General features: G+C 27.8%; 2 protein-coding genes and 2 long non-coding RNA genes across 5 annotated transcripts; 1 reads left to right on the top strand and 3 right to left on the bottom strand.

Annotated features, from left to right (window-relative positions):
• The first annotated feature begins 15,742 nt into the window (after positions 1 to 15,742).
• LOC112741913 (protein SWEETIE) lies at positions 15,743 to 18,231 on the top strand. 2 transcript variants are annotated; one of them, XR_011870854.1, is made up of 4 exons: positions 15,812 to 16,157; positions 16,439 to 16,533; positions 17,284 to 17,813; positions 17,916 to 18,231. XR_011870854.1 is itself a non-coding variant. In XM_025791097.3 (3 exons), exons 1-3 carry the CDS (start codon positions 16,146 to 16,148, stop codon positions 17,426 to 17,428), a joined length of 252 nt encoding a protein of 83 aa, XP_025646882.1. In that variant the 5' UTR covers positions 15,743 to 16,145; the 3' UTR covers positions 17,429 to 18,231. The 2 variants fall into 2 exon arrangements, 1 of the variants encoding a protein (XP_025646882.1); XM_025791097.3 differs by having other exon boundaries at positions 15,743 to 16,157; positions 17,284 to 18,231.
• On the bottom strand, positions 16,372 to 18,231 carry LOC140178283 (uncharacterized). Its single transcript, XR_011870855.1, has 2 exons — positions 16,917 to 18,231; positions 16,372 to 16,705 (listed from the first exon to the last, which is right to left on the bottom strand). It is a non-coding gene; the product is annotated as an uncharacterized lncRNA (long non-coding RNA).
• A 290-nt stretch (positions 18,232 to 18,521) lies between these two features.
• Positions 18,522 to 19,818, bottom strand: LOC112741914 (uncharacterized). Its single transcript, XR_003171735.3, has 2 exons — positions 19,416 to 19,818; positions 18,522 to 19,085 (listed from the first exon to the last, which is right to left on the bottom strand). It is a non-coding gene; the product is annotated as an uncharacterized lncRNA (long non-coding RNA).
• A 328-nt stretch (positions 19,819 to 20,146) lies between these two features.
• Positions 20,147 to 22,320, bottom strand: LOC112741915 (L-ascorbate oxidase homolog). Its single transcript, XM_025791099.3, has 2 exons — positions 20,798 to 22,320; positions 20,147 to 20,701 (listed from the first exon to the last, which is right to left on the bottom strand). The coding sequence occupies exons 1-2, from the start codon at positions 22,150 to 22,152 to the stop codon at positions 20,401 to 20,403; spliced, it is 1,656 nt and encodes a 551-aa protein (XP_025646884.1). The 5' UTR covers positions 22,153 to 22,320; the 3' UTR covers positions 20,147 to 20,400.
• Positions 22,321 to 24,277: the final 1,957 nt, after the last annotated feature.

The following is a 24,277-nucleotide window of genomic DNA, read 5'->3' on the forward strand; positions in this document are numbered from 1 at the left end:
AATGTCTTGAGAGCTTGCAATAATGGCAGAACAGCTGTGAACAATGGTAGCTAATATGACCATTCTGGTGGCATGTGCGACATTCAACAGAGGGACAATCGGAGAAGAGGTGCCCGAAACAGTTACAATTTCGACAGAAGTTACCCTTTCTGTCTGTGGCAGCAAAAACATCTGACTTTTTCATAATAGTAGTCATAGAGATCAAAGAAAGGAGAAAAATTACAATTTCGGAGTAGAAAATGAGAAATCTGAGTGCAGAATCGAAAAGAGCTCACCAAAAAACTTTTGGGAGTGTCCCACTTGTCTGCCACGTAAGCACTACGTCAGTGACACGTCAGCTGCCATGTCAGCAGGAAAGGACACGTGGCGCTGCGTGATTGGAGGCGGAAGAACACATCAGCGCTGACGGGCATGAGGTGGCACGCGGGTTGCGAAGCGGATCGAGTCAGGCGCGCGGGTCAAGCACGGGTCCTGGAGCTTCTGTCTGACACGTGGTGCGATGCAGAACCCTTGATATGGGGCACTGATTCGACGGCGCTTGAGGCGTCTGGAAGGAGAGCGTCTTGAATCGGACAGGCAACTTCAACTGGCGCGTGGCAGCACGTCCGGCGGTGATTCCGGTGGCGTTGGAAACGTTACGATGAGGAGAAGGCGAGAGTGACAGCGATGACGAGCCAAAACGTCGAGAAGAAATCGAAAAGTGAAAATAAAATACTGTCGGAGGAGACAAAATAAAGGAGCTAGAAACCAATTGTTTCTGAAAAAAATAACATAAGCTCTTGATACCATGTTAGAAACAAGAGAGCAATCTAAAGAAAGTATTTTGTGTATTATTCAATTTGAGGAAAAGTACAATGTACATGAAGTATATATAGCTACTAAAAAAATTAAAATAATAAAAATATAGAATCCTACAATTAATATATAGATATACTATATAAATACAAATGATACTAATTAATTTAATTTGATTCTAATTATTCTCTTAACAATACTAATGAACTTTTAATATCGATACAAAATTCCTAGTTTAATTTGCGTATTCTATGTATCAGTTATTATAACTATACTAATATATATAAGTATACATAATCAAAATAAATATTTTATTATTATTTTTTATTTTTACTTAATTTTTAAGTTATTTTTTATTATTTTACTTATTATTTCAAAAATACATTTTATGGTAACTTTGATTATGGTGAATATAATAACTGTGAAAGTTTGATAATACTTAAAAAATATAACTAAAATTAAGGTTATAGATTTTTATTATTTGATAATATTTTTAATTTAAAAAATAAAAATTAAAATCTATGATCAAATTAAAAGTGTTGTCAAATGTGACAAATATGACCTTAATTTTAACTATCATTGCTAACTTTTATAGTTACTATATTCATCACAATCATAATCACCGTATATATATATCAATCATGATGAATTGAATTTATGTGCCAGCTTAGCTTAGCTTTCACACTTCAAATTCGTTATTGGGAAAAATAAAGGCTAAAATAAAATGGATGCTGTAATTTTGTAGAAGTATTCTACCCCTAATCTGGATTTATTTAGTATTATTATTTTTATCCGTAATAACATTACGAAAATATACATTTTTTTTAAATTATAGTTTATTTTATTTTAACAGTATAGATTATTTTTTAAAATTACAGTTTATTTTATTCTGACAGTATAGATTGTGCATGATACAAAAAATTTATAAAATTAAATTACTTTTATAAAAAAAAATTATAGATTAACAAAAATTTCTGGCTAAAAAAATCAATATATCTATAGATAAAAAATCAAATAATAAGATTTTTAGTTATTATTTTTATATGAAAAAGTCTCATTTTTTATTAATAATTAATTTTAATATTCATTATCTAAAATTTGAAACAATTTAACGTGTATACTTTTATATTTAATTAGGTGTTAAGTCTATTGTACAAATAGAAATAATTAATTTTTATACCTGTTATTTAAAAGTAATATTTTTTCTCTCTCTATATATAAATATAATTAAATATTAGTATAAAAAAATTATATGGATAGTTATAAAATTAACTCAAAACTAATTTTTTTAAAATAATTGAATCTTGATTCTAACTTTTAATTATAACATTAGTATTCTCTCCAAATTATATGTAATAAATATTTGAAAGAAAAGAAATGAAAATATAGATTAAAAAGATAAGCGGTGAAAATTTAAAACTAAATAAAAAATTAAAAAAATATGTATAGAATAATAATAATATTTTTTATTTGAATTATATTATTTTATTTTTTGTAGAATAGAAAGGTAGAAAAAATAGAGAATGAGATAAAAAAGAGAGAAAGATAAAGATGAAAAATGAGAGTGAGAGTTTGTTAACTTTGGAAGAAAAAAATTTATTTTAATTATAATAAAAAAATATCGGATGACATATTTTGATTTGTCAAATTACTAATATAAAATATAAATTATATATAGAGTAAAAATGATAGAGAGAAATAAAAAATGGAGAGAGGTAGATGTGAGAATTTAGGAAGGGAGTTTATTAATTTTGGAAAAAAATATTTTCGCTCAATTTTAATAAGAGAGTGTCATGTGACACATTGATTATTAAATTAGATAGTAATATATGATACATAATATAGGTATATTTCAATTTTAATTTTAATATTTTAATTTTAATACAATTAAAAAATGTCATGTTGTATATTTTGATTGTCAAATTAGTAATTAATCAATGATATTAATAATGATATATAAAATAGATAGAGTGGTTGAAGGAATGAGAGAGATAGAGAAAGAAAGATGGAGGAGGGAAAAACTCTTTAATTTTGGAGGGAGATATTTGATTTCAATTGCAATGAGAGAGTGACATGTGACACATTTTGGTTGTAAAATTAGTATGAAGGAGGGAAGAATTCTTTAATTTTGGAGGAAAAGATTTGATTTCAATTACAATGAAGGAGTGACATGTGTCACATTTTAGTTGTAAAATTAGTAAGGAGGAGAATTTCTTAATTTTGGAGGGAAAGATTTGATTCCAATTGCAATGAGAAAGTGACATGTGATACATTTTGGTTGTAAAATTAGAATGTATAATAGATGTATAATAGATCTTTAACTTTAATTTTAAAGAAAAATATTTAATTTCAATTACAATGAGAGAGTGGTATATAACACATTTTAGTTGTAAAATTAGTAAGGATGATAGAAAAATTTCTTAATTTTAGAGAAAAAAATTTAATTTCAATTATAATAAAAAAATGACATACGATATATTTTAGTTGTAAAATTTGAATATAAAATAGATTATAGATTTTGGTTTAGCCATAACTATGAAATACAAATATTTGGTTGAGCTATTTTATAAACACATTTTAGATATGATATTATTCAAATACACGAACATCTTTCATATTCAATTATAGCGTAAGAAAAATTATTTTTTAAATATATTTAAATACACCTAATAACCTAAATATAATTACATATTAATATATTATATATGTAATATCGTTCTCAACCTATATTTTTTATACGAGTTTAAAAAAGACTATTTATGTAATTTGAAAAAGACGTTAAATTACATTGAAAAAAGTTAACTTGTTTATTAATATCAGTAAAATATATATTAACATAAGATTATAATATATATATATTCCAACAGATTATTAGAATTTGATGTATCATTGTATCATGTATGCATATCAGTGCATCATAGTTAGAAACACTTAGTACTTAATTTTGATATTAAAAAATTTAGCAATTTAAAAATATTTAGAAGAAATAAAAAATTAATTAAAATAATCTTAAATTATTTATTTTTATTCTTTAATTATCTTGTATTATAAAAATTAATAATATTACATGTAATAATTATATATATAATTATAAATATTAAATTAAATAAAATAATTTTAGATTATTTTTTCTATTGTTGCGTTAATAATTAGCAGCTCTTTTTTGTAAGGACTATGTTATACATTCAAGTATTTTTTTATCTAATTTTTATTTAAATAGGTCCAACACCAACAAAAACCATCTATTCTATTATATAAAAATCGAATTTCTATACTTAATGATGGAGCTTACGTGGCATGCTTTTGAGAGTGTTTTCCGATTTATTTCTTTTAACGCATTAAATACAAGTTATTACGATAAACTAACTATATCAACTAATTGATTTGATTAGATATTTAAATATCATATAATTTATTATAATTTATATCAATTTGATTTGGTAGCATTTTCTAATTTATTTATTTTAATATTCTGTTAGTATTTTTTAATTTATTTCTTTTAATTTATTAAATCAAATTTATTATGTGTACTAATTAATTAATTTGATTATTTTATTAGTCATTACAATAATAAATTTATGAATAAAATAGGTAACTGAGATATTTTCATTCAATAATTAAATTAAATCAAATCAAATCATATATATATTGAGCTAAATTCAAATCATGTGAATTAAGGACTAAATTAAAATAAGATAATTTCTTACTTATTCAAGTTGAGTGCAATATATACAAATTAATTTTGTTAGATAATCATAGTTGTCTGGTCTACTATATATAGATGGCCACACAAAATTATAAGAATAGTATTTTTTATCGTTCTTGCTATTTCAACTCTTCTTTTCTTCTTCTTCTTTTTCTTTATGTATAATTTATTTTATATATAAATTTATCCAAAATGAGAAAGTACAGATGAGTATTTTATTAATTATTTATTTGATGAATATATCTAAATTTAAGCATTCTACTACTGTGGATAGAAGTTGACCTGTAGCAATTCAAAGTGGCAAATGTATTTTTTTATAGTATTAGATAGAAGAATATTTATTAAAATGAATATACCCATTGTAATGAATTTTTTTCAATTGTTATATTTTTATGTCAGTCGTGTAAATTCTTTGAAGGTACAAGATAATAAAATAGGTTAACTTTAATATCATTAGAAGTTAAATTTAATGGTTCAAATAAGCACCACTAATTATATTAAAAAAGTAATTTTGTAATAATAATGTGATTTACATATTAATTTTTTCGGGTAAATTCATTTCAAAATATAGAAATTAGATTCAATTACGTTAAAATTTTAAAGGTAATATAGAATTTGACAACAAAATTAACATTCATTAAAGAAATAAATTTATTTATGACTATTTTCTAATTATAAATAATAACAAGACTTATAAAAAAATATTAATGTCATCATTTTTATTAATTAAATCATAATATTAGGTAGTTGATAATTTTATAGGCGAAAATTATTAAGTAATTACATAAAATTAACAACGAGCAAGCAATAAAAATTCAGAAAAATCTATTATATAATACTAATTTCATAATTAAAATAGCACATATCATATTCTCATATATTCTATTTATTATCTATTCTATTATATAAAAATCAGGTTTCTGCACTTAATGATGGAATGACGTGACATGCTTATGAGGGTGTTTAGCAATTTGTTTCTTTTAACTCATTAAATATAATTTATTATAATAAATTAACTATATCAACTAATTAATTCGATTAGATATTTAAATATCACATAATTTATTATAATTTATATCAATTTGATTTGGTAGCATTTTTTAATTTATTTCTTTTAATATTCTATTTGTATTTTTTAATTTATTTTTTAATTTATTAAATCAAATTAATTATACTAATTATCTGTATTAATTAATTAGATTAGATTAATTAATTAATCATTAAAATAATAAATCTATGAATAAAATAGGTTCTCGAGATATTTTTCACTAATAATTAAATCAAATCAAATCATATTTATTGAGATAAATTTAAATCATGTGAATTAAGGACTAAACTAAAATAAGATAATTTTTTAATTATTCAAATTAAATGCAATAAATAAAATTAATTTTGTTAGATAATCATGGTCTTCTGGTGTTCTATATATAGATAGCCACACAAAATTATAAAAATCATCATTTTTATTGCTTTTGTTGTTTTAACTTTTTTTTTAATGTATAAATGTACTCAAAATGAGAAGGTATGGATGAGTGTTTCATTAATTGTTTGTTTGATAAATATTATAGTCTGAAAATGTCTCAATTTAGGCATTCTATCGCTGTCGATAGAAGTTGAACCTCTAATAATTCAGGGTGACCATGATATTTTTTATAGTATTACATAGAAAAATATTTTTTAAAATAAATATACCCATTGTAATTAATTTTCTTTGTCAATATGTTATCTTTTACCTAACAAACAATATCTATGTTGTATTATTTTTATCAGAAGTCATACATAATTGATTGATAATTCTATATATAAAAATACTCATGTAGTAACTACATACCATATTGTTATCTCGCTAAAGTTAATTCTCCTATAATTATGCGAATGTATAGCACTATCAGATGAAAATTGATTGGATTACATTTATTTCTAACAAGGTAGATGATTTTTTAGGCCTAATCACGGTCCGAGTTGATGAAAATTTAAAAAATGCTAACAATACAAATACTTTTTATTTTTAATACCCAATAATAAATATATAAATTAAAACTAATATTGTTTCGTACAAAATTATAAAATGTATAGCATATTCAAAATATATCTAATCCGTATTAATTGTCATTATTTATCAATTACGTTATAACAAATCTGGTTATTAAAAAAGATTAAAATTAACTTAAATATACACAATATTATTTCATGCTTTTTATTTTTAATTTATTATCATAAAAAATCATACATATTATAGGAGAACCTCATCTTTTTGCCAACGGTTCTTCTATTCAATGGTTTCTATAAAAAAAAAGACATAATAATATTGTATTTGGCAAGAATATATGAGATTTTGAAAGGTTGAAGCATAAGTTTAATTCTTAACATATTCGTAGATAAAAAGACAACCAATAAAAGAATAAATGGTTAAAACTTCCTCAATACTAACAATCGTAATGTATGATAGGTGTTCTATAACTTTTTTGTATTTGATTGTTTCTTTATTATTTAGATTGGTATATTTCTAAAAAGGGTTATTCAATTTTTTTAAATTATTAAATAAAATCAGTTACAAACTAATTAATTAGGTTGATTAAATATCTAGATATCTTATAATTTAATATAATTTAATTTATATAGATACATGACTTTTATAATTTTATTATTTATTTTAATAAATTCTAGAGATAATTTTTGCAAGTTATAATTAATTTTTTTACCTGCATATTCAACTTTTAAGAATAATTTTTTTAATTTTGTATTTATAAATAAATTATTTTCTACTTTAATATATAAATTTTTTTATGAATTTTTTTATTGCGCAATTCACTTTATCAAAAATAAATTAATTTATGAAAATTTAAATTTGAGAAAAAGCTATTGTTAAACTCAAACTTTAATTTATTTTGTCATATTATTATATAAATATTCAATTCTTTGATTAAACACTTATTTGATTATGAAATGACATTATATATTACTTTTATATTTGCAATTAGATTTTAGTTACTATACAAATATTATATTTTAGGTAATTGTATATTTTTTTTGTTATTTTAAAAATTATTATATAATTTTAAGATCATTTAATTATGTTTATATTTTTTAAAAGTATTGTCATTATTGGAGAGTAACTAATGTTTATGATAGTCTAAAATTGAGACATCAAAATACAAAATATTAATATACTGAATTTTCGAAGTATAAATCTTGAAGTAAATATATGTGATTATAATTAATGATCATAATTAAAAGTCTTTATTTTATTTCAATTTGTTCAAGATATATTTATCTTAAATTTTATTTCTTTATTAATTAGTATTTTTTTGTACATTTAATTGTTATTAATTTATATAAATTAAAATGTATAACTTAAAAAAATGATACGTGTCTAAAAAATGAAAAAAATATATTTTTTTGTTAGTAAAAAATTTATGTCACTTTAGCTTTTTTTTTTTGGCATCATATCTTACATTTTTATTATAATTAAAAGTCAGAGGTAAATTATTAAATATAAATTAGTATAAAAAATATAATACTTAATAAATTATCATAATCACATTTAAAGATATTTAAGTTATTTTCATATAATAAAAGTGATATGCTTCAAAAAATATTTATATATAATTAACTAACAAATATATGAGATATTTATCATAACTTTTATTTTTAATAAAATATTATTGCATTAAAGTGATGCATTTTAAAAATGTATAAATGAGATTTTTATTAAAAAAAATTACAAGATAGCAAATGCAACTTTATTTTAATTTTATCCTTAATATTTAATTTTAATTTTACCTTTAGAGTTTCAATATGTTTCAATTATACCATTAGGGTGAACAACATTAATTATAATTAATCAATTATATTAATCAATTATATTATCTAATTTGACTAAAATTAAATAAATATTAAATTATTTAATAAATAATAAATAAAAAATAAAATAAATGAATTTAATTTAAATCATTCTCTTATTATTTTTTATATTTATGAATCAGAATGTATTTTTATATATTTAGATTAATAGTTCTTAAAGGAGTTACTATTTTATTTACTAATATTTTAAATTTTTTATAATATTTTCATAAAACTTGATTAATTAATAGGTTCTTCTTCATAATGTTTTTCTTGAATTTTTTATCAAAAATATATCTTAATTTTTGTCTTTCATATATTCATTGATTATACTAATTTTTTTACAGTATATTTTTATCAACTACATGCATTGTTTTTTCTGTCTTTTTTTACTTTTTTAATTATTTTATTATCTTATTTTTAATTATTTATTTTACTTTCACTTCTCATATGTTTATTGTATTTCATTTCATCTTAGTTTTAATTTCATAGTTAACTTTTAATTATATAAAATTCAATAGTTTCTTTCAAAATATGCTTAAATATATTATTTATTATATACAATCGTTAGGATAAACAAATAAATATAAATTAAATATATAATTTAATTTTAATTTAAACTAATAAATAAATAAAGTGTCAGAAAAATAGCAACCAATTTTGTTTTTAATTTCTCTATAATTTATTTAAAAGTAAAAATCTCTTTATAACCACTAACATCGCTGATAATAAAATTATATGTCTCTATTAAATAAAAAATATATAAAATAAATAACATATATATAATTTTAAAGTTATTAATCATAAACTATGGACAAATTTAAAAAAAAAAATCTTATGGGTCAACATGTAATTTTTTGATATTTTTTTTTCTAAAATTTTTTAGAATTATCAACATTTAAGTTGTCTATACATCACTTCTCAAAATATTATGATTTCACAAGTTATAATATGTGGGGTAAATCACCTTTATAAACCATTTACAAACCAATTTTACGTATATCCCCCAAAATAAAAAAACTACGTGCATGTCTCAATTTACATATCTATGTAAATCAAATTTATGGAGTTCGAATTATGTGTTTTCGTAGTAACGTACAGTGCCGAGTTATATCTTCGGATTGTAACAGTCATATCACTACTAAATCGAATGAAGGAGATTCGATTTACAATGAGCTGGATTGCTACTAAGTGAGTATAAATTGAACCTTATTGCTTCGATTTAGTATGGACCATATAAATCGAAATTTATATCGATTTTGTAGGAGATGACATAATTCGAATTCTTTGAATTCAATTTACTTTCGAATCACAATGTCAAGTAATTCGAATCTTATAGATTCGATTTACTACTTATTACCCTAATTTGAATTCATTAAATTCGATTTATATAGAAATGTAAATAGAGACAACCAAGTAATATTTTTGAGTTTGGGAGATTCAAATAATTTTGGGGTGGCTTTGGTTTATCAACATAAATTAACCTAATATGTGATATTAGTTATTGTTATATATATGAAAAATGTGACTTATTTATGCATTGTTTGGATTAGAAGAATTTATAGGAAAATAAATGTTGGAGAAGAAAATGGACGAAAAAAATTAATTTTTTATTGTTTGGATCAACAAAGAAATTGAATGGAAAACATAAAAGTGTATGTGAAGGTCATGTAAATTTTTTTTCTTCAAAGTTGTGAAGAAAATTGATGCAGAAGTGCAAACATGGGTAAAAATATAAAGTTATCATTTGAATATATAATTTATATATAATATATAAAAACATTAATATAATTTTACTCTATTATAATTTTTTTTCTTCTTACTTTTCCTTCCATCTAAGCAAAAGAAAATTTTTTCTCTATTTTCTTTCCATTCATTTTTTCTTCATCTAAACAACACACAGAAATATACTTTTCTTTCCATTTTCTTTCCTCTCATTTTCTTTCTTTCCATTATCTTTCCTCTTATTTTCCATCTTATATCCAAACAATAGTTTAGTATTTATCCATTTATCTTCTATTAATATTATTATGACAAGGATATATGTGACTTTATAAAAATGATATAACCTTAACTTTGATTATCTGAGAATTTATTCAGTGGCTAGAATAGCTCCACGTCACGAACTAATGAATGCTTGCAATAGGAATGATCACAAAAATAGCTGAAACGGGTATTTGCAGGAATTACTCGCGTTTTGGGACTAGATGGGGACTTGTGAAATCCTCATGACCTGCCACGCTAAAATAGATGGGAACTAGGGGTGGTAAACAGGACGAAACCTATCGAGTTGGCCCGCATAACCCCCCAAAAGGCGGGATGGGTTGGAAATTTAAGACTGCCAAACTTAAAAAGCCTGCCTACCCCGCACTGCCTAATTCATGAGATTTGGTAGGTTTCGGCAGGGTGGGGTAGACTTCCCCGCTGAGCCAAGCTTTTATTTTGTCAGGACCATTTTTTTACAAATTTTTATGATATTATTGATCTACAAGAGGATGAAGATGATAATTGAAGATGTTCTAAATTATATTTTGGATTATGTTTTATGTTTGATTGATTATAAACTTGAAGGTGTTTAATTATATATTTTGGACAATATTTATTTTGCTTTGGACAATGTTGGTTTTACTATTTTGTTTCAATAAATTTGGTTTATAATTATGTTTATTACATATTTATAATTATAAAGACTTTAATGTGTGTGAATTTAAAAATTATAATTTTTTTATATTTTTAGAAATTATAAATTTATTGAAGTTATTGTGAAATTATATATATTGTTTAATATTTGATGGTTTATAAAAAAAAAGGAGAACCCGCCAACCCGCCAGCGTATCATTAGGCGAGGCGGGAGAGAAATTCAGGATCGCCTTACTAGGCGAGGCGGGGTAGGCCAACCCACCAGATGGCGGGCTTTTGGCAAGACAGAACGGGCTTTTCTGTTTGTCACCCTAATGGGGACATGGACATAAGTATCTGCCCTATAGAACCTATTAAATATACGGGAATATAAAATTATTAATTCCTAATTTATATACATAAATCCATTTCTTGAATTTAGCAACCCTAATTTCTGCCTCCAATTCAAATTCTTCCTTTTTCTTCCAAACTCATTCTCAGCCTTGATCCTCTCTCTCTCTAACTCACTTTCTCTGCCTCTTAAGTCCGTCACTACGTCGCTCAGTATCGTCCCAAAAAATTATGTTATGTTATTATGTTGGAATATGTTTTTATGTTTTCTCTTTTGGAATGTTAATTTTCATAACGAATATGTTATAAATTGTGTTGAATTATATTGAATCGATTATTTTATTATTATTATATTATGTCTTTTTGTGTTATTTTTTTTTTCAAAAGTTTTCAAAGAATATTCGTAGATACCCGAGGAGATCTACGTTCCTTAAGGGGTAATTAAACATGAACTTGCAATGACAGAGAAGGAAAAGGCCATTTTTCTTAAAATAGGAGTGATGGATGGGAAGAGGGCTTCTCACGCTCCCCTGAGTACTCATTACCATATCTAACTAGCAACGGGATCTAATCTGAGCCGATTTAAGAGGGGACGCGTGGACTTCATCTGCGTTGGGCATTTAAGATAATGAACCTAAGTCGGATTTGGGACCCTAACAATGAATTTTAGTTTATCTTGCTTGCATTGAGGTCTTACTAGGCCCAAATATATCTTGGATTAATATTTTAAGTCATTGTTATAACAAATACTATACTATTTAATATTATAACACTTAGTATATATATAAGTTGGATATATTTATAAGATATTTTTTTAATTTTATATTTATAAGATATTTTTTTAATTCAAATTAAAAAAATTAATTATCTCTTTTTTAGTTTTAAATATTATTTTCTAATGTAACAAAAAAGTGAAAATAAAAATAATTACTCACATAATTAAAATAGATAATCTTAATATATACATGACACTATATATATATATATATCAAGGATTATTATATATGATATATAATTTTTTCTTTTTTATAATGACTATTTATATAATTTATTGAACAATTTTTTCATCTTAATATTTAATAAATTTAACATATAAAATATTATTTAACATACAAAATGAGTAATTTAAGTCATTATCTAGGACAATAAGTATAATAGTGAAAATACTTATTTATTTATTAGTAGTGAAAAAATATGTAAATAATATAAATTGATATTTTTTTAGTATAAAAGAAATAATAAAGGTTATGAATTAATTTAATTACATAATTACAAAATTATGAATTTTTTTAAATAATAATAAAAATAAGATCACTATTTTCACATATTACAAAGTTTATGAAAAAAATTTTGGATAATAAATCAATTCTAAATAGATTATACATTAACTCTGTCAAAAAATAAATAATTAATACATTGAATATTATTATTTAAGTATTAATATAATATATATATTATCGATTATTAAGTTTATAATTAATTTTTAATCTAATTTTTGGTAATTAAAATATAAATAATTGAAATTATTAAATGCTCAATATTTTGTGTCAAACCAATTTATTTTTTTATTGAATTAAAAAAATGAGTTGTTAATCAATTTTAAATTTAAATTTCAATTTGACTAAGAAAATAAAAAATATTTTAAATTTTATCTCACTAACCAGAATTAATTTCAAGATAAGAAATTACTTTATACATCATATATATTGTAAAATAGTATGGTCATTTGCTATTTTTTAATGGTAAATATTTTCAAATAAAATAGTGTAAGAAATTAGAAAAAAATGTATTTACAAGTTTATAAAATATTAATTTATTTTTCAATAGAATAAATTATATATTGAATAACAAAAGTTGTTATTAGTTTCTCTTCACACTAACTAATACTCAACGATGGTATTTCGGTACACTATGTTACCAAGAAATATTAATCGATCGATCTAATAACTTTTGTAATGACATAAGTTTATGAATTTAAAAATTTAGAAATCATTTCATAAAATGTGAAGTTTTAACAAGTAACAGTGCTGATCATATTGTTTTGACTTCAAGAATGAATATGATACCAATAAATAAAATTCTCCCAAGTAAATTTCAACAAAACAAAAGTCCATAAGTATTGCTATTAATGAAAAATTAATCTATTTTAAAGACAAATACAATTTTTTTCTACGGATTTCCTAACTCGGCAAGTCGATGACTAATCCACCACATATTGATGCTCTATTTATTAAATGTCTGTCGCTAACTAATGGATTGTTATACACACAAGGCGAGATTCAAATTCTAAATACTTGCTTAAACGGACAAATGAGATGACTATTCACCCAATCCAAATTGATTAAAACAAATATTAATTATTTTTAATATTTTTAAGTTGTAAAATATTTATAATAATAATAATTACTATAGATATTTTTTATTTAAATTTTAATAAAATTTTTTTATATAAAGCGTCATCACACGCGCTTTATCTTCTTCTCCTCCCCCGCATTTTTTTCTTTCAAATACACGCATACGTCATCTTCTTCTTCTTTCAAATTCACGTATACCTCCTCCTCCTCCTCCTCCTCCTCCTTCGCGCACGCAGATTTTTCTTCTTCTTCTTCTTCTTCTTCTTCTTCTTCTTCTTCTTCTTCTTCTTCTTCTTCTTCTTCTTCTTCTTCTTCTTCTTCTTCTTCTTCTTCATTATCGTCATCACCAACAACACCAACATTTTGCCAATAGATTATTTTTTCAATCGAATGGAATGGGAATGGAATTGCTAAATTGAATTGAATTGAATTGAATGGATGCAGGTGTTCTGAACCTGAATTGAATTGAATTGAATTGATAATCTCTAAATTATAGACAGAGGTGTTTCAAATTTGATTCTATATAATGGATTATGTTTCGTTCATTCAGTACTATACAATTGTTTCACCATGAGTACATATTCAGTTCATTATGCAGAAAGTTGTTTGAATTTGATTTTATATAATGGATTATGTTTCATTCATTCAATACTATACAATTATTTCACCATGAGTACGTGTTCGGTTCATTATGTAGAAAGCTGTTTGAATTTAATTTTATATAATGGATTATGTTTCATTCATTCAGTACTATACAATTATTTCATCATGAGTACGTGTTTGATTCATTATGCAGAAAGCTGTTTGAATTTGATTTTATATAATGGATTATGTTTCATTCATTCAATACTATACAATTGTTTCACCATGAGTGCATGTTTGGTTCATTATGCAGAAAGCTATTTGAATTTGATTTTATATAATGGATTATGTTTTGTTCATTCAGTACTATACAATTGTTTCACCATGAGTACATGTTCAGTTCATTGTGCAGAAAGTTGTTTGAATTTGATTTTATATAATGGATTATGTTTTGTTCATTCAGTACTATACAATTGTTTCACCATGAGTACGTATTCGGTTCAATATACAGAAAACTGTTTGAATTTGAATTTATATAATGGATAATGTTCCATTCATTTAGTACTATACAATTATTTCACCATAATAGCATGTTCGGTTCATTTCTGTTCTACACAATTCAAAACACTTCCTTCTCACCTTCTACTACTTTTTCACCTTGGAGAGAAGGATGAAAAGATAAAAAAAAAAAAGAAAAAATAGCAGCAGCAACAACAAAAGAATGGTGATAAGGAGAAAACACATGAAGAAGAAGGAACGCGAAAAAGGAGGAGAATGAGGAGGAGGAGGAACACAGAGAAGAAGGCGAAAAAGAAGAAGAAGACGCTCTGTGCGTAAACAAGCGTAAGAAGAAGAAGGGCGGGGGAGAAGAGAAGAAGCGTGAGAAAAGAAGAAAGTGGGAAAAAAGCGTGACCTAAAATTGCTTAGATGAACTTGGATGCCAAAATTGTTTGAATGTGAAAAATATCTCTTTTGGAGTTTTGGTTAAGTTAATTTACATATAATTCTAGCTCCAATAAAAGTTTTGTTTGCGACGAAAAGAAATATATAAACAACAAGGAATTAAAGGGATATCAGGGAATTAGAAAAGGTGTTTGTTTTGGTACGATGATAAATTCACATGTACCGATACGATTAAAATGTAGACAAATTAAATTACAACACGTGTATTATATTTTTCACATTAATAATTAATTTTTTTAAATATATATCATATCAATCATTTTACTAAACTATCCTTATACTTTAATAAAAATAAAAAAAATATTTTTTATTTAATGTTACAAAATGACTAAAATATCCCTTTTTATATATTAAACAAAAATTACATTAATCCTTTTTAATTTAGTCAAAATTCAATTAGCTTTAGTTTTATAATTTTAAATCAGAATCAGTTTAAAAATCAAAACCAACATACATTTCATTATTCATGTACACTAAAAAATTGCATCATTTCTCATGAACCCTAATCTAATATCTCTTAACCCTATTCATACTGAAAAAAACACATCTAAAAAATTGTTCTTCATCCTTATATACCAATCTACCAATAAAGTGCAACATCATCCCTAATCCCTACCTGGACAGCAGCACCCTATCCTCACCCTCTCCCTTCCTCGTAGCCGCTCTCTCTCTGTCGGTCTTCACACAGTAGTAGCACGCGCCAGCAGTGGCCTTGTCGTTCTCCATGCATCAACAACCCTGTGTCGCCCTCCGTGTAGTGCAGCCATCGTGTCATTCTCCACGTAGCAGCAACCTCGTATCACTCTCCAGCGTCATGCCTTCCTCCACTCCCTGCAATTGCCATTCTCTGTCTTCCGTTTGCAGCTGTTCAGCCCTGCCGTTTCCGCCGTCTAGCCCCATAATTTTTGTCGACACAGTCTTCTGCATCTAGAATGGAGCATCAGGTAATTTGCAGTTCAATTCTAGCATTCTTTGTTCTAACTTTTGGTTTTTTTTTTTGATAATTTGTTGTTTTGATAATTTTAATTATTTATGGTTCTATTATTTGTGGTTATGTTCACTATTCCAGTGTTCTCTCATGTAACTTTTGCGATTTCTATTTCTTGATTATGTAATTTTAATTTGTGATTTGATATTTAATTTGTATTTGTTCTAATTTTAGTATTGTTATAATTTTAATTTATGCTATTCTAGTTTTAGTTTTAACATAGATGGTGATACACAGTTGAACCAAGGGGATGATGAAGATATGATTTCTAGCTCCAACAGCAAGCAGAGTTACAATTTTCAAGCATCCAATGTTGATCGTAAGAGAAAAAAGTACCTTAGATACCTGACCAGACTTAATGCTGCATAGTATGTTTGTGTTTAGCCATGTAATTTAGTTTTTTATATATATGATTCAAAAATACCAACCTATCCTAGATTCAAACCCTATGTTTTCTTGGCTTCTTTCATGTGATTTTAATGAATGTAATGTGAAATATGGCAACTACTCAAATGAAGATGCTAAAAACATCTTTTTATGAAGATTCTTGTGTTAAAAGTGTACTTTGTTTGTTTAGCCACACTTTAAAAAAAATAACACTTTTGTAACACATCAAAATCAAACCATACATTTCATCATCTAATGGTAAAAAAGAAGCATCTTCATATAAAGACAATAATAAAATCTTCATGGTAGTATCCACCGTGAAATATACCTTCATCCTTTGGTAAAGAATTAGCATGAGGATGATTTATATGTTGGGTCGCACTTATTGGTCAAAAGATGAAGTCTTGTCTTAGGTGGAAATGAGTGGAAAGGTTTAGTAGAAGTTCCACGTGGCAAGTTTGTCAGATAGGGCAGTAACTCTATCACTAGAGAGAGAGTTGGCCAGGAGACCTAGAAAAACTATAGGTGAAACTAATAAAATTTTAAAAATATATACTCTTTAAAAGTTGAATGTAAAAAGGGATGTAAGCATCATTTATGGTTGGGCTTTCCTGTTTGATTCATGTAGCCTAGCAAGGCGTAGCTGTTGATGATTATATTATTTGTTGTTATTTGAGTAATTACTTTTTTTACAGATGCTTAATCCATCACCCAGAAGCTGTAGGAAGAAATCTTGCACATTTTGACCTGATTTTGGCAAGGCAAGAATATGAAAAGGGGTCAGACACTGGTGATTGGCTAGTACTTCATTTGCAAGAGTTGATATCACTTGCTTATTAAGTGTTGTTTACATACTAGAATATACTAGCATAAATGTTTTACCTATTGCACTTTGATTGGTATTGAAGACAATAATAATTTATTAACTGGTCACCTTCGACGAGTGGAGGCACTAGATTTGGTAATGAAAATATTGAAGTCATTGGTGACACTGAGTAGTGATAATAAGAATGCAGCCGAAAAGGTTCTTAAGAGCAATTTGGATAAGCTCTCCAATTTAATGAAAGATTTGGTGACAAATATGCCAAGCAAGCAAGCAAGGAGGTCAGAGGTATAGAAATTTTGTATAAAAATCTTTGAAATCTTGACTAAACTCAACCTCACCAAGTATTTTTATATAAAGCTCTGGCGCCTGATGTTCAAGCTGCTCTTGAGGCACAACTTGGTGAGCAGTTCATTTATTTGAAGAAGCTGGAAAATAATATAGAACTGATGGCTATAGCCTGATTATTTTGGTTAGTATAATGCATCACGATTATTCTTGTAGACCAGGAGAATATAGAAATGATTTGAAGCTTGGAAAATTTGTTTTGACTAAAGCCCGAGTATCATGGCATTGGAGTTCCATGCTTCCTTCAAGGACTTGTTCAAGCCATTGGAAGCAAAATCAGGGAGGTTAAGGCAAGATTTTGTTAAGGGAGTTTTGAGTAAAAGCAACTGTTTTCTTTTTTGATGATGAAGTACTATTATATTCCTATTTGTTTTTGGTGTATCTGTATACTTGTTTTGGAAACTTGACTCTTACAAACTTGAATGATGAACATTTTTTGTGATTAAATCAAATAGCACATTTCTTTGGTCAATTTAATTTTCAACAATTAAAGGAAGATTCCATTATTATTAGGCATTTTTTTATTCCAGGTACTTGTATAAATGACACAGTAATGCCTTAAAATTTCTCTAGGAACCTATTACTTTATAGGAATATACTCGAGTACTAAGGCCAAATTTGAATAAATGTCATCCATAAATGCCCAGTCTATATAATTACAAGAACAACATTAAAGATAATTCTCTATTTGCGCTTTCTTTTCGCTACACACCCCTTTCCTTGGTTAAAATTGGTGATACTTTTCAACAGTTTAAATACAGATTCGTAAAAGGACCTCCTTAGAAGAGGATAATTCTATTTACTGATGTAATGTGCATAAGGTAAGCTAAAAAAGAGGATACCATCTTATTCCTAATAACTAATGCATAATTTTCAGAAATTTCACCGCATTTCACTACCTATTTTGGCCTAAATATTTCCTAGAATCATTTTTACAATTGTTGCACACTACAAATAACTGAGAACAGGGACTTAGCACCCAATCAAATAGCTACTTCCAAATTGTACCAACAAAGCAATGTTCATAGCAAAAAAAGAATAGCTCAATAAAGAAAGTTAACTTCTATCAGACACAGCAAAAAACTTCTCACCGGCTCCTTTTGTGATCGCATTTTGGACAAAAGTGATTGGAACATAACAAGTTTCTGCCTTCAGCAATAGAAGTACACAAAATAGAAGGTATAGCCATTTTGTGCAATCTATTATTCTGCTACAAATCTAACAAATAGAATACAGAATGCAAAGTAACTGATGTAGAAGTATCAAATGAGGGCATATACTAATTTTTTCCAAAAGCATACACATCGCTCTTATCAGTTAGTTTACCTGAAAAACAAAACTTACAATGTTATATTTTTTATTTGAAGGAAAAACAGAAGCTCAAAACTATAATAATAGGTTAGATTTTATCGATGTGCCTCCCTTCTTCTCTACATTAGTAAGAGAATACTTGTAAAAATAAAATTATGAAAACGACAAATTTGATTCCACAAATTAAAATTACATAATCAAGAAACAGCAATCGCAAAAGTTACGTGAGAGAACAGTGGAATAGCGAACATAACCACAAATAATAGAATCATAAATAATTAAAATTATCAAAATAATAAATTATCAAAAAAAAAAAAGTGAGAACAGAGAACGCTGGAACTGAACTGTAAATTACTTGAGGCTCCATTCTAAATGCAGAGGACTGTGTTGACGAAAACTGTGGGGCTAGACGACGGAAACGGCAGGGCTGAACAGCTGCAAACAAAAGATAGAGAGTAGCAATTATAGGGAGGAGTGGAGGAAGGCATGACACTGGAGAGTGATAAGGGGTTGCTGCTACGTGGAGGACGACATGATGGCTACTGCATGGAGGGCGACACAGGGCTGTTGATGAATGGAAAACCGCTGGTACGTGCTGCTACGTGCGACTACAAGGAAGGGAGGGAGAGAGTGAGGATAGGCTGCTGTCAATGAAGAACAATTTTTTAGATGTGTTCTTTTTTGTATGAATGGGATTAAGAGATATTAGATTAGGGTTCTTGAGAAATGATACAATCTTTTAGTGCATATGAATAATAAAATGTATATTTTGATTTTTAAATTGATTCTGATTTAAAATTATAAAATTAAAGCTAATTGAATTTTGATTAAATTAAAAAGATTAATATATTTTTTGTTTAATATATAAAAAATGATATTTTAATTTTTTTATAATATTAAAAAAATATTTTTTTATTGTTATTAAAATATAAAAATAGTTTAATAAAATAATTGATATGATATATATTTTAAAAAAATTAATTATTAATATAAAAAATATAATACACGTGTTGTGTTTTTGTCCACATTTTAATCATATCCTTAAGTATAAATTTATTATCTAGCGAACCAAACACTGTTAGAAAATTGATATATATGTTATGCATTAAATGGGGAAAATTGTTGTGTTCGCTAACAAAAGCGATGATACATCACATATATATCAAGCCTACCACACAAGTTATAAAAGCAATACATCTCTTTGAATAATGAATATCTCTCAGGGTTGAACAACAACCATTGATGTTCCTTGTATCCTCATGAAAAAGAATGAATAAATGCTCCTTTCGACTAAGTTTCCAGAAAGAGGGTTGAACAATGAAATAATAGCTTAGTGGTAAACTGGTGCAGGAACTGGCATATCCTTTACGATACCGCAGACTTGTTGGGTGAGGGGAAGGTTGTACTCATCCCTCAAGGACTTCTCTGGTGACAAAACGCTAACGTACATCTGTTGTCCCAAGTAGCGGTTTTCGGCATTGTCAGACCTCAAGTTCCACATTCCGGCATTGTCGAATGTCAACAAAATGGCGGACCATGAGTTAGGGAACACTTGCACGGTGTGCCTGCTCACAGCATCAAGAAGGTTGTAGCTCTCCCTCTTGTCTGGGCTCCACCTTCCTGCCTCCATGCTACACAAGAAATATGTAATTTATTCGTCAAGAAATCTGAATTTGATGCATTTATATATAAATACATGTATTATTAACCGATTGAGTGATACTTACCCAACAAGGAAGAAAGAGTAACCGTCAAGGTTGTAGGACTGGACGGACACGGTGGGGTTCTCAAAGATGATCTCAACGAAATCCCTGAAGGTGGCGTTGAGGACATTAGGGGCGACGGTGACCTCGCTGATGTAATCGGCGGGGCTGTCGCTGATGAGGTTGTACTGGAAGACCTTGTCACCAACACCGTAGTACTGAGCGAGCTTGAGTGGAGTCTCGGGATCAACATGGGAAACGCCATTGATGGCATACCTGAGCTTGCCACTAGCATCCCTGGCAACAGAGTTAACGATCTTGATAGTGCGAGTGATGTTGATCTGACCGTAGTGGTAAGATCCCTGAGGGTTAGGCCTGGCAGCGCTAGCGGTAAGGTTCCACCTGAATGTCCTGAACTGGTTGAGGGACCAGAACCAGGTGATGGGAGAAAGTGGAAGGAACAATGAAGCGTGTTTCTTGGCTCCTTCGTAGCTAATGATGGCTTTTCCCTCAAGGATGTAAGGAGTGAAGCGAGTTGAGGCAATAACGGCGTATTCCCTTGGCTCCTGGTTGGCGGTGATGAGAACGGTGAAGCACTGTCCGACGTGGACGTCGAGAGACTCGTAGGCGTTCTGGACGGTGTGTGAGCCTTCAGTCTCAACAAGTGTCATGGGATGACCTTGGATTCTGAAGTTCAATGAGTCTTTGCTACCAACGTTGCAGATTCTCAATTTGTAGGTCTTTCCAGGCTTCATTGTGAATTGTGGTTTGTTGTCTCCATGCAAATGCTTGACACTTTCACCGTTGATAAGGACACCATTAGGCATTCCAAGGGAGCCGCCATTGTCAAGGATCTGCTTCAAGGCCGTGTGGCTCTTGGCATAGTAGTCACCAATGAGGAACCAGTGCTCAGCCTCGGGATCTGGGTACGGAACTGGGATCAACAACCTGCTGAAGATTCTGAGACCACCAACACCACCAGCGGTTCTGTGGAGGCCAAGGCTTGGGTAGTAGAAGTAGGTACCAATTTGGTCCTTGACCTGGAACTTGTAGGTGAAGTTGGTGCCAGGAAGGATGGGGCACATGGTACCTGGGGTACCATCTTGCCATGAGTTCTTCCTGTGTTGGATTCCGTGCCAGGTGAAGAGGAGTGGCTCGTCGAGGTTGTTGAAGACATTGACAACGATGTTGTTGTTGCTGGAGCAGTTGATTTCAGGGCCAGGGAACTGGTCGTTGATGAGGATAGCTTGTTTTGGAGCACCGAATGGAGAAATGGTGCCATAAGAGACATTCCATGTGTAGTAGACATATGGATCTTCAGCAATCACAGTTGCTGCAAAGAGGCAAAGCATCACCACGGAAATAGCCGCACGAGCCATTTCTAAATAGATATATATATTTCTCCCTTTTGGTGGTTTTTTCCCTCTTATAAATTTATTATTCTCTTGCAGGCAAGGAAAGATCAACCCTTTTGTGAGTATCTCCTTCCTTGCCTAATAGATAGTGGGAAGAAGCAAAGAGATAGATGATTGCTTTTTCTTCTTCTGATTTTGTTAGTGCCTTGCCCCCTCCCTTTTATACCCCTTTGGGTTGAATACTTGCTATTGATTTCCTCCCAAGTTGTGTAACTTCCATTGCACGTGCTTGGTTCTCCTTGCACCTCGCTCCACCTTATTAGGTTGACTTTCCTATTTTCTGGCTTAATTATTCAGGTGAGAATTTGAAGGTGGAACACAACAAACTTTGGCTGGTTCTCTCCCCCCAAATAAGAGTTTCGGGCATACCATAATATATTGTTATAAATTGATTTTTTTTTTCCTTCTTCTGAATATTGAAGTGAGAATGTTATGATAGTTCCCATATCAAATATAAAATATTTAGTTTTCACTTCAAGATTCATGTTAAATATAAATTATTTTTACGTGTTCATATGATCAAAATTAATCAAGTTATTAAATTATATTTGTAATTCAATTATGTTTAAAATCTTCACTGGCATCACATATAGATTTTTCTTTAAAAAATAAGAAACTCTATAGTTGAAAAATTGAAAACCATTTTATGTATTATAATGCAAAGTAAATTTATAATATAATATGCTTATTAGAAATTCCAAAATTTATATCTTGTAAACTATACACCTTGCATTGTGATTTCTGTACCTTATAATTTTATTTGGTGGCTACTCCAATGAAGATTTTATGATTGTCATCATGTGAAGATATTTCATTTTGACCATTGAATGATAGATTGTAGGGCTTGATTTTTATTTGAAGTAAAAGTGTTACCTTTATTCAAAGTGTTGCTAAACAAATAAGTTACACTTTTTAAACAAGGATCATCATGAGAAGATGTTTTTGGCATATTTATAGGAGTAGTTGCCATTTTATTTTTCGGGTAAAATTAAAATATGTTTAAATTTTGGGTGCAAATACTTTTTTTATGTATGCCAATGAGTAATAGTTCAAATGGCATAATCTCCTCATACTAAATTAAGAGGTTGCGGGTTCGAGTTGCATATCTTTCCAAATTTTTTGCCAATGAATTATAGCTCAAATGACATAGACTCCCTATACTCAATTAAGAGGTCGCGGGTTCGAGTCACATATCTTTCCAAATTTTTGCCAATGAGTAATAGCTCAAATGACATAGTCTCCCCATACTCAATTAAGAGGTTGCGGGTTCGAGCATAGTTGTCAGAACCGACCCGGTGATCGAACCGGGCAGGTCACTGGGTCACTGGGTCATTGGTTCAACCGCTGGGTTACTGGTTGAACCGATTGACTCGGTCCTATGTAAATAAAAAATAAAAAATAGTTAAAAGTTTAAAATTAAAATTTAACGATACATATTTTTACTAACATTTTAAAATATCAAGTTATTTTAAAACAATATGGAACATGAACAATAAATATTTTATTATTTTTACTCTATCATAAATATTTTTATTTTGTTTTTATATTAAAATAACTATTATTTTTAAATTTTAATAATTTATTAATTAGTTTATATCTTTTATACTATTATATACTACAAGTATTTATTAAAAAATAATATTAATAGATATTATATAATTATAAAAAAATAAGTGAGTTTATCATTATTGTTAAATAAAAATATAATTAATTTAAGAAGGAGTGAATTTATAATTAAAATTAAAATAAATTAAATAAAAGTAAACTATTTGATAGAAGATATCTATATGTATTATAATTTGCATATATTTTAATAGAAAACATAATGGTCTGGTGGTTGTGGAGCATTTTGGTTTCCTTGAGGACAAGGGTTCGAACCCTACCTCAAGCATTTTGGAAATATTTTCTTCCAAACGGTTCGGTCAGACCACCTCATCGGTTTTGACCGGTTCGCACCGGTTTTGACCGGTTCGTACCGGTTCACACCGAGTTTGACCGGTTCAATTTCTTGTGCGGTTCAAACACTGGACCGGACCGGTATAGGGTCTGGTTTACCGGTTTTCCGGTCGAACCGGCCGGTCCGGTCCGG

Source organism: Arachis hypogaea, chromosome 14, assembly GCF_003086295.3.
Source record: "Arachis hypogaea cultivar Tifrunner chromosome 14, arahy.Tifrunner.gnm2.J5K5, whole genome shotgun sequence".
Taxonomy (NCBI): Eukaryota; Viridiplantae; Streptophyta; class Magnoliopsida; order Fabales; family Fabaceae; genus Arachis; species Arachis hypogaea.

What these genes read in the sequence shown, in the direction of transcription:
- LOC112741913 (XM_025791097.3), top strand. An exon ending in GTTGATCGTAAGAGAAAAAA is followed by an intron (nt 16,534 to 17,283) that starts GTACCTTAGATA and finishes CTTTTTTTACAG; the next exon opens with ATGCTTAATCCATCACCCAG.
- LOC112741915 (XM_025791099.3), bottom strand. Translation starts at nt 22,152, where the DNA reads ATGGCTCGTGCGGCTATTTCCGTGGTGATGCTTTGCCTCTTTGCAGCA. An exon ending in TACTCTTTCTTCCTTGTTGG is followed by an intron (nt 20,702 to 20,797) that starts GTAAGTATCACT and finishes TTTCTTGTGTAG; the next exon opens with CATGGAGGCAGGAAGGTGGA.